The sequence below is a fragment of the Channa argus genome, chromosome 12 (genome assembly GCF_033026475.1).
Source record: "Channa argus isolate prfri chromosome 12, Channa argus male v1.0, whole genome shotgun sequence".
Classification (NCBI taxonomy): Eukaryota; Metazoa; Chordata; class Actinopteri; order Anabantiformes; family Channidae; genus Channa; species Channa argus.
The window spans coordinates 84206-98379 of record NC_090208.1 but is presented as its reverse complement, the minus strand read 5'-3'; the positions used below and the strand labels follow the sequence as shown (position 1 = coordinate 98379).

General features: G+C 43.7%; 2 protein-coding genes across 8 annotated transcripts in view; one reads left to right on the top strand and one right to left on the bottom strand.

Annotated features, from left to right (window-relative positions):
* The window catches only part of mogat3a (monoacylglycerol O-acyltransferase 3a), a 14743-nt gene extending 14289 nt beyond the window's left edge, over positions 1 to 454 (bottom strand). Inside the window, exon 1 of the mRNA XM_067524302.1 lies at positions 340 to 454. The gene's annotated coding sequence lies outside the window, so the exon portion shown is untranslated. The remainder of the gene's footprint in view (positions 1 to 339) is intronic.
* Positions 1 to 14174, top strand: part of LOC137137696 (uncharacterized) — a 16132-nt gene extending 1958 nt beyond the window's left edge. The window contains exons 2-8 of one of the 7 annotated variants that reach the window (XM_067524294.1): positions 1718 to 5210; positions 6499 to 6993; positions 7112 to 7648; positions 7731 to 8130; positions 8260 to 8364; positions 11589 to 11675; positions 11768 to 14173. In XM_067524294.1, coding sequence (XP_067380395.1) covers positions 6517 to 6993; positions 7112 to 7648; positions 7731 to 8130; positions 8260 to 8364; positions 11589 to 11675; positions 11768 to 12690 — 2529 coding nt within the window. In that variant the 5' untranslated portion in view covers positions 1718 to 5210; positions 6499 to 6516 and the 3' untranslated portion in view covers positions 12691 to 14173. Of the gene's footprint in view, positions 1 to 582; positions 5211 to 5290; positions 5677 to 6498; positions 6994 to 7111; positions 7649 to 7730; positions 8131 to 8259; positions 8365 to 11588; positions 11676 to 11767 lie in introns of those variants that run through there. The other 6 variants (XM_067524299.1, XM_067524296.1, XM_067524298.1 and 3 more) reach the window with 6 other exon arrangements.

The following is a 14174-nucleotide window of genomic DNA, read 5'->3' as shown; positions in this document are numbered from 1 at the left end:
GATCATTGTCACTTTTTCCTTCCATGGTCTTTTTTAAAAGTCTTATTTGACATATTAGCAGTACTCAAAGTGAGCTACTCTTTGGCTTCCTCAACTTGAACTTGGTATTGCCTACCTAGTTAGTTAGTTAGTTAGTTAGTTAGTTAGTTTAGAAATAAAACAGAAAAAGCTAAAAGTTAAAAAGCTATAACCCATCATTTATGTCTATTTCCATTAATTAGTTAATTTCCCCCTGAACATAAAGCAGCACTGGTTCACAGAAATGGACAGAGAAAAGAAATAGTCACATACTTTTAATTTCAATACCTTAAGTAAAATATAAATCATGCACTTACTTACTTTTACTGAAGTACAGTTTTTGAGTACCCTGTAGCATCCACCACTTCCTCTGTGCAGCTTACTTTCTGTTAAATAGACAAGCAGATTGTTTTAAGTCTTAGTCTGCAGTAGGTAAAGAAAATAAAATCATTAATGAAGACACACACATGTCCACATCATCCTCAGTTTGTAGTCAGGTGTCAATTCAATTAAATTCAATTTAACTTTATTTATATGGCGCCAATTCACAACAAAGTCATCTCAAGACACTTTACAGAATAAAGTCAAGATTATAAAGATGTATAGAGAGAACCCAACAATTCCCCCTTGATCAAGTCCTAGGCAACAGTGGAGAGGAAAAACTCCCTTTAAGGGAAGAAACCTCCAGCAGAACCAGGTTCAGGGTGGACGACCATCTGCCTCGACCCATTGGGATGAGTGGAAAGTGGAGAGAAAAGAAAAAGAGCAACAAAAAGCAACAAGAAAAAAATCGAGCAGGTTTGTGGGACCAGTAGCTGCACGCTGGAAAACACACAGCTCCAAAGCCCGGCAGGGACACCTGCAGAAAGGGACAGAGAGAGGGGGACAGAGAAGGACAAAGACAACTATGGGAGAAAACACACAGTTAATGGTTAACGGCATACAGTGGTGACAATTGCTTTACAGTGCAGATTCCCTGAATGAGAAGAATGTTATGCCTCTGTCCAACCTTCAAAACAGCCTGGCAAGTCTAGCCAGCCTGAGGACAGACATCAGATGGTATTACACCAGTCAGTGTCTGTTGTCCGTTATCAGCAACATACGGGCCAGTAGGTCCCAGCTCTACTTGGTAAATGTAAATGGTACTTTTCTACCTTTTGGTACTCAAAGCGCTTTACACTGCATCATGGTGCGAGTTACAGAAACATCCACCCCAACCTCCTCTGCACTTTGTTGCTTTTACATTGATCATTAAATAGACTCATGTCCTGTTTAAATTAAAGCTATGCTAGCTGGAGTTGGTGAGCTACCATATGATAACTATGGACACAATAACACTCAAAACATTGAAGATAAAAATACATTTCCTTTTTTACTCTGTCTTCATGTCTTCAGTGGAAGAAACTAAGACATGGGGACAAGATGCATCTGAGGGAAACTGTGATGTTAAGACACTTGGGATCATGTACCATTGTACCTGTTAGCTGTTAGCATATAGTTCAAAGTAGTGCTGTGTCAGATCTCCCAAAGCTGCTGGTTCTGGGACAGTGGTCCCTGTAGAAAACAGAGTTGATGTCACAGCTGCAGGTAGAGACAAGTCATAAAGATCCACTTGTTGGACAGACAGTGGGGACTGATGTGTGGGATGAAACTGACTCTGATGGATCTGAAGATCATCCTCTGATTCTTGTCCTCTTAGTTCCTCAGGTAGAGCATGTGGTCGTGACAGCAGGAGCGAGTTCTGTCCTGCTGCCATTTAAAATCTCAGCTAACCTGCCTCAGGATGTCACAGTGGAGTGGAGACACTTGGGCTCTGAACCCATGATGGTCCACATGTTTCAGAATGGTCACAAAACCTTACTGAGATGAAGACAGACCTGCTGAGAACTGAAAGCCTCAGTCTGAGCCTGAGCAACCTGAGCTGTGATGACCAGGGACTCTATGTCGGCACTGTCCTCAAAGACAGAGAGATGCTGAGACAGAGAGGAATAAATCTCTGCGTCAGGGGTCAGTACTACAGAACCTTTGGTGACTGCAGCTGTGATGAAATGAGAATTCAAATGTTTTACCATGACTGACAGGAGGCACACACACACACACACACACACACACACACACACACTTTAAGTCTCTCAGTTACCACTGATGGATTCCTGCGTTGCCAAAAATGTATCAAAGTAACTTCAGTCATTGTTGTGGTTAGGGATAAAAACAGTTACTGGTTACATGGTAAACCATGGTAATATTTCTGACAGTTTTACTGTTTCACTTTTTAATTATCATTAAAACCATGGCTGATTACCGTCCTTTGAAAAAGTCTACTCAACTGTATGCACTGCTGACCCCTACAAATCCAACTGAGATGATGCTGGTACCAGCTCTGGTACAGACTCTCACTCCCTCTAATAGTACCAAACACACTGAGCTGCAGATTTTGTGTGTTGCTATGTCTTAAGTCTTGTCGTCGAGGTCCACACAGCTACTAGTCCCTGTTAGTAGTAGTATTTGTTTAAATACTTCACTCCAGTTCATTTCTCATATCTGCCAAACTGTTTTATCTCTCGTGGTGGTGCTGAATATGTCAGTCCGTGTTAAAAGGACAGAGGAGTGTTTGGACAGGATTGTGGCTCTGTGCTCCCGCACATGCACTTAAAAAAAGAATACACTGAAATTACACTCAGCTGCACACATTATGTATCCAAATACCTTTGAGCCCCTAAAGGTTTTGGGGAAGGGAAGTTCCAGTGTAATAGAAAGAAGAAGAGGAACTCATCTGATTTAGCTCCTCTGCTGCCTCAGTGATGTTCACTGGTAACTCTACTCAGGGTTTTGGGCAAACAATATTTGTCTGAATACGGACAGCAGATACAGAGGCACTAATGAATGTTTGTCATTTGAAGCAGTAAATACAGTGTCAGCTCTGTTTAGATGTGAGAAGCTGCTGCTGAATGATTTGATCAGGAAAAACAGAGTTTAGTGGATCCATGTACAGGTGCTGGTAAAATAATTAGAATATCTTCACAAAGTTGCTTTTCCATTTCCTTTGGAAATCAGGGTCCCAGAGTCTGTAGGAAGAGAGGAGACACATGCCACACCGCATTGCTGCAGTACTTCAGGCAAAAGGAGCCCAACAAAGTATTGAGTGCTGTACAGGCTCATACTTTTCATGTTCATACTTTTCAGTTGGCCAACAATTCTAAAAATCCTTTCTTTGTATTGGCCTTAAGTAATATTCTAATTTTCTGAGATACTGAATTTGAGGTTTTCATTAGTTGTCAGTTATAATCATCAAAATTAAAAGAAATAAACACTTGAAATATATCAGTCTGTGTGGAATGAATGTAAACATTATACAAGTTTCACTTCTTGAATGGAATTAGTGAAATAAATCGAATTTGTGAAGATATTCTAATTATATGACCAGCACCTGTATGTTATTCACAACAGTGTCTGAACTGACCCACTGGTAGGTGCAGTTTGACCCTAGTACAACATAACTAGGGGCATGATAACAACAGGTGATGGCCATTAAACTGCATGGCCAAAAAAAAAAAAAAACAACCAAAAAAAAAATATATATATTTTTTTTAAATAGTTACAACTTCCTCTGCTGCTGCAACATGTGCAACTTTTTTCCTATACAGCTAAACTGCAGCAGCCATCTTATCCATTCTTTGGTTTTCAGGATGTTAAAACCTATTCTGACCTGTTCAGTTTTCACATATAGCGACTCCTCAGATAAATAATTATCTCCTTTTTATGAATAAACATTTTAGTTTTTGCTGTTACAGTGTGATGATAGAGAAACAATATTTTTAGGAGACAGATGTTTCCACAGGCAAACTAATTACTATTTATTTATAAAATCTGTGTAAGTAGTCATCAGACAAGTGGCTTCCTCCTTCAAACTGTCTGCAGCTTAACAGCATCTCAGATTATTATAAAGCATTAATCGTGTCCATCTCATCATGGAGGGGGAACAGGAGCCAGGTAAAGCAGTGAGGTGGGTCTAATTTCACAAAGTGAAGAGGTTTCGCGAGAGTCCATTAGAACAAACCCAGAAAGGAAAAGATGGCTGATTAGAAACAGGCAACCAAATCTAAAACAGGAACGGGTTCAGGAACCCTAACTCTAACCCAAATAATGGGAATGGGAATAATGAGAATAACGTGAATGTCTGGATATGGTCTGGTGTGAGGAGGAAGAAGGACAGGACACAGCTGAGCACAAACAGAACCAGGCATCAGAACTCGAACTGGATTTTGGCTGATGTTTTGCTGATGGTTTAGCAGGTGGAGCAGCAGCATCTCCCCTTGCTGGAAAAGGAGGAAGCCACAGATCCTCCAAGACAGGCTGTTCATTTTGGTAAAGGTGCTATTTGTTCATAGCTTCAAGCAGCTACACAGTCATGAGCAAAGCCTCCTGGATGTATTTCAGCCTCAACCATCATTACTGTGTAATGTACTGTGTAATTACTTGAACCTCAGGCCCTTTATGTAGTTGGCACAGTTTTTGTCTCACTGTTGCACCATGATGTGTGCAATACAGCAACTCCTCCTTGATAAACTGAATCTGCTGCCGCTTGGCAAAAGAAACTAATCATTATTTGATTATTCATTGTGTATTTGTCAGTATTTTCTAAGTTACTTAATGATTATGATGAATAGTTAGTGAAGGTCGACTGGTGAATCCACGGTTGGGTTTTCATAACAAACCTCAGACGGGAGGACACATTTATAAATCAACTGTCTGATCAGGAGTGGTTCGGTCTGTCTGTTTCTCAGAGAAAAGTCAAACTCTGCCCCCTCACTACCACTGAAGAACAATAAACTGAGACTAGTAAAAACATTTTGGTGTCTCTCACTTGTCCCTGTCCCGTCTTCATCTGGTAGAAAATGCAGCTCCACTTTTGTTAACCGGAACACGGAAGAGAGAGCGCATCACCCCGGTTTTATCATCGCTACACTGGCTGCCTGTCAATCTTAGAGTTTATTTTAAAATTATTTTATTTGTTTTTAAGTCCTTAAATGGTGGACCCTACCTCTCTGACCAGCTGCTCCTGGACGTGCCGATTGGGGGACATGTATTTCTACTCCGGGGCAGCAGGAGGCGGTAACCATCGCTCTGATGTTTCTGTTTACTGGTTAAAAAATAAATAACAGCAGAGAAGAGGATCTGGTGCTGTTAGCAGGGTGAGGACTGTTTAAGACTTTAAACATGAATTCTCGGTCTTTGTCTCTGTGTTAGCGCAGCAGCTCTTCAGCTTCAGCTCTGTTTACTAACACAGGACGTGCGTTAGCTTGACGTTAGCTTCAGAGTGCTATTAGCTGCCATGTCGTTAGCCTGACTACTGTTAGCTAGCTGTTAGCATGGCGTCTGGAGGAAAACACGCTTCCATTATCGGACACACCCTGCTCTAACGGTGTCCAGTCCGCTGTCTGACCCCAGTAACACATCTGTCCACTGTTGTTCTGTCCACCATTTAGTGTCGGTCAGTCTTAACACACTCAGAAACACCATGCTAGTGTCGGCTGCCCTGGACCGGGTCTAGTGTGGTAGCTGAGAGAAACCGCCAGACTCTGTTCGTTAAAACTGTTTATTGAATGTTTGATCTCTTACTGCTTCATCTGAGTCATGAATGAAGGATGAGTTATATTGGTGAGTTTCTTAACTAATTCGGCCTCTATTTTAACTGAGATCAAGGTAGCGTTAACAGGAAAACCACCGCCGTGCGTTAAAGACATAGAGGGAATCTGACCTGTGATTCGGCGTTTAAAGATAATGATTGTCCCATGAAATCTGGTTAGAAATGTGCTTCATGCCGAATTGGAAAGTGAAAACTAATTTTTTTTAACTTTTGAATACTTCTCTGTGAGGTCTTTAAACTATAGGGTATTTGTATGAAGTCTGGATTTGCGTTTTTAAGGACAGTCTCATTGTCCGTGTATAATATATTACAGTCTGATTATGTTGTTGCCATTGTGATTTGGTCTAGTTTGATTGATAACTGATCAATAATAAACTGAGTGTCTGTAGGTGAACCCAAACAGTTTTTATTCTGATGTTTATGGTGGTATTTGTAGTCTGAATAACCTTGTTTCATGCTAAATTAACGTTAGACCTGATCAGTGTTTACAAAGTAAGTTACTAATGAAGCTAATTAATTGATGCAGCTGTCAGTCATGGAGTTTCTAAAACAGCTGCAACTTTACTTGCTGTTATCTGTAATGAGAGGAAAAATACATTTTAAAGATGATTCTCAGTAAATAGTTAGATATCAGGATTTTCAAGTGGTGCAGAGTGTTGTTGAGTGTAAACAAGCAAAGTGAGACTATTTCAGAGCAGAGACTGACTCTGAATTGCATGATAGCACTAGATTAAGTTGCACACTGGTTTTAATTAAATAAAGTACAATTCTCACTACACCTGGCTGCAGCACACTGCTGATTAAACTTACATGTTCATATGTTTGATCACCAGGTTCTCTTTTCTCTTACCATGGAGACTTTAGTTACTATTGATGTTGCCATGACGGACAAGACAAAGGTTGACAACCCAAAGCAAATGGCCTCTCCTGATGAAGAGCCAACGAAGCCCGTCAGTTGGCGGACCCGCCATAGAGCTCCCGCAGCCACTGGGAGGCGGAGTCAGAGAGGAAAGAGACGGGGCGCTGCGGAGAAGAGGCGTGCCACAGGCGGAAAGAGGTGGGACAAAAAAGATAAGCGGCGGAGTAAGGAGGAGAATCAGGGCGTAACAGTAAAGAGAACGTGGAGCGGTGGGAAAAGACGGTGGGATAAGAAACATTACTGCGTGTTCTGTCGGCGGCCACAGGTGAAGATTGCTCGTCACCTGTTGAGAAAACACGCCGACCAACAGGAGGTGATGGCTGCCAGCACGCTGCCAACGGGCTCCAAACAACGCCATCTGCTGCTAGAGCACCTGCGCTGCAGGGGGAACTACCTGCACAACATTGAGGTTGGTTTACCTGTCTGTTCACCTTCCTGTCATCTTGTGTAGCCTCCATCTCTTTGTCTACCTGCCTTTCCGACTACCTGTCTGTCTGTCTCTCATTCTACCAGTCTCTGTCCCTCAGGTAATCCGACAGGGCAGTGGTGAGATTGTCCCATGTCGTCAACCCTCAGAGGAAGTCGATGCGAGGAGCTACCTTCCCTGCCCACTCTGCCTTGGTTTCTTCCTTCGTGCTGATCTCTGGAAACATCAGGCCTCCTGTCGTAAGAAGTTGGCCTCTGACCCATCCAAAGACCCCATCTCCACCACAGAGACCACCTCTGAGCAGATGATAGACTCAATCTCTGACTCCACAGAAAAGATGAACTGTGACACATCAGAAGTAAAGAACTCAAAGTCCACAGAGGACACACTCTCAGACCCCTCAGGAAACACAGTCATAGCAAACCAGACTGGGGTGTCTGAAAGTGGGGTAAAACGGCCTATGACATGTGAACCCAGTGATGATCAGAATGTGATGTCTGACTCTGGAATGGACCGGCCCAGGAAGCGCACAAGGGTCCAGGCAGCAGCATCCCGACTTCTTCCAATTTCTAGTGGAGCATCTGAGAGCTGCAGCGAAGTCCTTCACCGCATGAACCAGGACCATGTCTCACACCAGGTCTGTACACTTGTTCACTCGTCCACCTATTTGTCCATCTTTCTGTCTCTTTGTTAATCCCTGTCATTCTTTTTCTGTTTAGGTCAAATCTGATTGGTTGATCTGTAAATATGGAAACAAGTTGATGGAAAACCAAGATGGCAACCAGAGAAGATATGACTACGTCAGTCAGAAACTGAGGGAGCTTGGCAGGTTCCTCCTGGCTGCTAAATCCCTGGATTCTGACATTCACACCCTTCAGGACATTCTGGCTTCAGGCCGCCTCAGCCTGGCGCTGGCTGCTGCCAGAAAGGCGTCAGGGTACCGGTGGAGCCGCCCTCCACTGGCAGTGAAGACAACACTGAAAACGGTTTGTGAGATTGCTATTGGAGAGAGTCTACAAGATGGGGACTGGGAAGCTGCAGCCAAGACCACAGACTTCTACCACATGTTGGGGAGAGATTGGGACAACCTGGGGCTGCTGAATCCTCACCCGGACACAGGTAACAGTTAACTGACTGCTTAAAAATGTTACGAGAGAATGAGCCAGTATAAATATTGTCCGTGACTCTGATGGGGTTCAGGTCTTACTGCTAAACACACAAAAACTGTTTTGTTTTTTGTTTTTTCAGCTGCTCCAGAAGGAGAAACCAAACTGAAGAAACGATCAGTCCAATCAAGAAATGAGAAGAATTATAAGAGTGGAGATCAAGAGCAGCCTGACCCAAGACCAGAGGGTGAGTTCTAAAGTCATAAACTAGACCCATGATCCACCACTGGCCCCTGTAAGCACTAAACCTGACTCCCTTGTACTGACTGAGCCAGACTGACCCCTGACCCCTGCAGTTTTAATTTAAAGTTGGATAGGTCTGCCACTAACCTTGACAGCTAAGGTCCAAGTTTTCCGAAGCTCAGATTGTAAATATGCTCCAGGGGCTCGGCCAGCTCTACAGCAGAGGCCTTCAGTAACCTCAGCCACAGATTGTCCGGACCGACTGTCTTCCTGGGGCAGAGTCTCCTCAACTCCTGTCTGACGTGGTCTGCGATGATGTAAGGGATAGTGGAGTTAGAGGAGGGCAAAAAAGGTGGAGTAGATGGAGGAGGACAGGATAAGAGTGCTGGTGCTGTGAGCTGGGTAGGGAAGTGGGCAGGTGTAGAGTCAAACTGGTTAAAGTAAATGTTGATTAGCTCTCTCTCTACTCCCCTCGGCTGCAGTGTTCCCCGGCTTTCAGCCTGTGATGGTCTTCATTCCATTCCAGACCTCCCGCGTATTGCTGGCCTATAGATGTCTCTCCAGCTTCTTCCTGTAGAAGTCCTTGTTCTACTTCACGCAGGTTGTAAATTCCGACTGAGCCCTCCTCATTTCCTCAGCATCCTTGTTCTTGAAGGCTCTTTTTTCCTGTGAAGGCCTATTTTCACCTCACAGGTTACCCAGGGTTTGTTATTGACAAAGAAGTGGACACTTTTAACTGTTGTTTAACTTTTAAACAAAAGTTTAAATAATCTGTAAAGCAGTGGGTAGAGCTTTCAATGTCACCTCCATCTGAATCCAAATGTACAGTCCTAATAAATGATAATAATGATAAAAGGCAGCCAGGGTAGAAGCAAGAGTGATATGGTTACAATCTCTTGAGACAACCAAAAAAGTGTCTGGGCTGAATTTGCAGCAGTGCAATAGATATGTGTGTCCTCTCACATGCTGCACTAGCATCAGCTCTCAGAGGGGATGTAAATACACCTCTCTATGATGTGCGTAAACTGTCTGGGCACGTAGTATGGCCTCAGATTAACTGCTTACAGTTCTAAATCATGGCAGCACAACGTGTCTTTTACAGTCAATGGAGAGGGATTACACCATCTGCTGTTCACATAGAGTATGAGCTCGCTTCTTCTTTTCCTTTCTGCTGCTCCCTTTCAGGTGTCTCCACAGCGAATCATGTGCCTCCATCTAACTCTATCCTCTGCATCCTCTTCACTCACACCAACTAACTTCATGTCCTCTCTCACTACATCCATAAATCTCCTCTTTGCTCTTCCTCTAGACCTCCTGCCTGGCAGCTCCAACCTCAGCATCCTTCTACCGATATATTCACAGTTTCTCCTCTGAACATGTCCAAACCACCTCAATCTGGCCTCTCTGACTTTATCTCCAACACATCTAACACTTTTCTCCACCCGTTCCAACCTGCTTGCACTCGCCTCGTCACCTCTTTTCCACACTCTCCGTTGCTCTGAACCTACCCTAAGTACTTTAAGTCCTGCACTTTCTTCACCTCTGCTGCCTTCAACCTCACTGTTCCACCTGGGTCCCTCTCATTGACACACATGTATTCTGTCTTGCTGCAGCTAAGCTTCATTCCTCTGTTTTCCAGAGCAGACCTCCACCTCTCTAGATTTTCCTCCACCTGCTCCCTCCTCTCACTACAAATCACAATGTCATCTGCAAACATCATAGTCCATGGAGATTCCTGTCTAACCTCATCTGTCAGTCTGTCCATCACCAGAGCAAACAAGAAGGGGCTCACAGCTGATCCTTGATGCAGACCCACCTCCACCTTAAACTCCTCTGTCACACCTACAGCACCTCACCACGGTCTTACAGCTCTCATACATGTCCTGCACCACTCTAACATACTTCTCTGTCACTCCAGACGTCCTCATACAATACCACAGCTCCTCTCTCTGCACCCTGTCATACGCTTTCTCTAAATCTACAAAGACACAATGCAACTCCCTCTGACCTTCTCTGTACTTCTCAAATGCACAGTCAGCTGTGATGAAAAACTCATACTGAACTTTGGCACTGAGCTTCCGGTTGGTTTGTGCAGTGACATTATCTATATTTTTTATTCAAACAGCATGGCTGTATGATTAGTGTTGTCAAAAGAGAGAAATATAGATTTGATTTTTCAGATTCTACAATGCAATGTTAACAAGGGGGGGAAATAGATACACCAGTGTCTTTTCTCCAGTGACGTTATCACAACAGCTTGTTAACTGTCAGCCACAACATTTACCAACTAGTGGTTTAGCTTTAACATGTAAAATACCAAAAAAATAACATTAAAATAAGCTCATTCCTGTTTATTACTAATTGCTTCTGCAGCCATGAAGGAAATGGGACCATGTACCTGCTCACACTGTAGTCACCAACCAGGTTGTTAACATTAAACTTTTTTTTTTTTTTTTGGTCCTTTCGGCTTATCACATGAGGGTCGCCACAGCAGATCATTGTTCACATGTTGATTTGGCACAGTTTTTATGCCGGATGCCCTTCCTGACGCAACCCTCCCCAATTCCCTGTCCCTGTTTTTAGTGTTCTTGCGAAACCTCTCAGTAACCATGGAAACAACACTCACCATTGTAGGCTATAGTATGGCTGTCGGTGAAGATTCTCAGTCATCCATGTTTGGTTATCCAAAGGTTGAATCATGTCAACTGGACTTATTTTCCTTGGTTAGAAATAGTGGGCCATTCTTTTGTGTAGAGGCTGTTTGGTTTCTCCAATGTGGAGCTCTGAGCACTCTTCACTGCACTGGACTGCATACACTACGCTGCTCTTGTTGTGTTTAGATGTTTGATCTTGAGGGTGGACGAGTCTTTATCTCAGGGTGTTGGTGGGTTTGAAGTGGGTGAGTTTGAACAGGTATGTGGTGTGTTCTGTAGATCCTTTTATCCGAAGTGGGCCTTAAACTAGACGATGTTCAGATCCAACAGAAGAACGATGGACAGAGCAGAGACTAAGAGTCAAAGGAAAAACCTAGTGATTCCTTACATGGCTGGAGTATCAGCCAAGCTCAGAAGGATCTTCAGATCCTATCATTAGGCCTATCATTAACCTTTACCTGTGACCAGAACATCTTAACAAAGCGTTTGTTTGTTTCATACATACATAAACAGAATATATAAAATACAGTTAGTCTGTTTGACCAGTCTTTTTTGTCTGTCTACATGTCTGTAGTTCTGTCTAAGAGCAATAACAGATCGGTAACCTCTATGATTCCACTAGAGACCACACTGCAGGCTCCTATCACAAATCCAATCTCAGGTAATCCTGGATTTGTCATTTATTTCTAATATGGGTTCTGGTAGTCACGCTGAACCAGACCATTGACTTGTCACCTTCTGTCTGTCTTTTAGTCCCAATGGCTCCTAAGAAGGTCCGGCGTCGCCCGTGGTCAACTGCAGAGAAGGAGGCGGTCTGGAGACAACTGGGAGTCCATGTGCTGCTCCAGTCAGTACCAGGGAAGGAGGTCTGTCAGCGTTGTTTGGACCTGGAGCCAGTCCTCAGAGGGCGACACTGGAAAGACATAAAGAACCAGATCCATAACCAAATACAGAGCCAAAAGAAGCAGCAGTTCCATGCCCAGATGGATCTTCAGGGGAACCTGGAACAGCAAGACCAAATTCAGAACCAGGAGCAGCATCTGCAGCCACAGCAGGAGCAGTACCAGTCTCCAATGGATCAACAAGCCAAGGACCACACCCAGAACCAGAATAAAAAGCAGTGCCAACCACAGATCGATCAACATGACCTGGACAACCTTCAGAACCAGAGGAAACAGCAGTATCACGTCCAAATGAATCATCAGGAGAAAGACAACATTCAGAATCAGAAGAAACAACAGTACCATACCCAGCTGGACCACCACCACCACCTTCAGATTCACAAAAAGCAGCAGTGCCATGGTGGAATAGATAACCAGGACCATATCCAGGTCCATAAGAAGCAGCTGTACCAAATGGACCAGCCACCCCAGGGAATGCAGACCACGATAGTTGGGGACACATCTATACTGACAGCTGCACCTTATGGATCTAATGGGCCTCATCAAGTGCCAGCACACTCACTTGGGGAGCGGGACCCTATTATCAGTCCATATGCACTTCCACATAGGGCACCAGGTCCTCAAATGGACCAGTTGCTATCCAGAACAGAGTGGACCAATGAGTCTTTGAACCAGAACTACCCGATCAGCAGGCATCTGGCGAGGAACCTGCTCCAGGAAGCACCGCCTGGAGGACCGCTGCCCAACCCACATTCTGGACATGTCCACTTCTGATAGACAGGCCCTCATGGGCCCTAAGCACTAATTACTGTTTGAGATAATGAAACATACATAGTTAAGCTTCTGTATAAAGACGAACATCTTTACAGCATACTGTACCTGAATGTCCTATAGGAAACTATTTAGACCTTTTCCACCAGCCCAACCTAATGACCTGTAACCTACAGTTAATTTAACCATACGGCAGTTTTAAAGTCTCCATATTGTTGAGGAGTTCTGGTCTGAATTCTCTGGAACTGGGCCAATACTGAGTCCAGCACGACACGTAGCTAAATGTTAATGAAATATGTGTCTGACACTTTAACATATATGCCTGGACTTCCAAACGGAACTGGGACACTGTGATTCCTGAAAGTTTCTGAAAAATCTCTTCCTCTTGTTAAAGATACGGAAACGCTGATTGTTACACAATGATGCTTTATACCTTTTACCAAACATTAGGCCTCATGTAAGAAGTACTTACACACATTAATTCTAAATGGTAAATGATCTGCTTACATAACACTTTTATTCAAAGCATTTTACAATGTTGCTTCTCATTTACCCATTCAAACACACTCACATACAGATGACGCCAGCTAATCTGACCCACCAGGGTTCAGTGTATCGGATACTTTGACCGGGAGTCAAACCACTAATCCTATGGTCTGTGGACTACTGCCTTACCAACTGAGCTACAGCCACTCCTTCTTCAGTAATACTTCAGTAATTCAGTAATGAACAGCTGTTGAGAATTTGGCTATTTCACCATTTTTCTTGTATGTAGACTGTTCACTTTACCAACAGAATCCCTGAGTTTATGAGCTGTTGTATGAGTCCTGTTCAGAAAGACATTCTTCTGAATGAATGTGCTTCAGCTTCTACATGTCAGTAGTTAAATCTGAAGCAATGTAAAAACTTGTCTCTGGGTCTTTGTTCAGGTCTGTGTCCATTATGTTCTAACAGCTGCCAGTGGAACATCGCATTCTGTACCTGGAATATTCCCACAAATGTATTAACCATGGAGTGTCTGACTTCCTGCAGAGCTGTCCCAGCTGCTCTGATCTCACCTCATGGACATGTTAAAACTGATCATTGGTGTGGCTCCTCTGATTTGACCACTGATTTCTTCCTTTAGTTCTGCTTCAGTTTATTGATTTCTGAACTGTGTGCTGTAACATTCTTCTTTCCTTTGGGCTGTTCCCTTTCAGGGGTCACCACAGTGAATCATGTGCCTCCATCTAACTCTGTCCTCTGCATCCTCTTCTCTCACACCAACTAACTTCATGTCCTCCCTCACTACATCCATAAATCTCCTCTTTGGTCTTCCTCTAGACCTCCTGCCTGGCAGCTCCAACCTCAGCATCCTTCTACCGATATATTCACAATGTCTTCTCTGAACATGTCCAAACCACCTCAATCTGGCCTCTCTGACTTTATCTCCAACACATCTAACACTTTTCTCCACCCGTTCCAACCTGCCTGCACTCGCCTCGTCA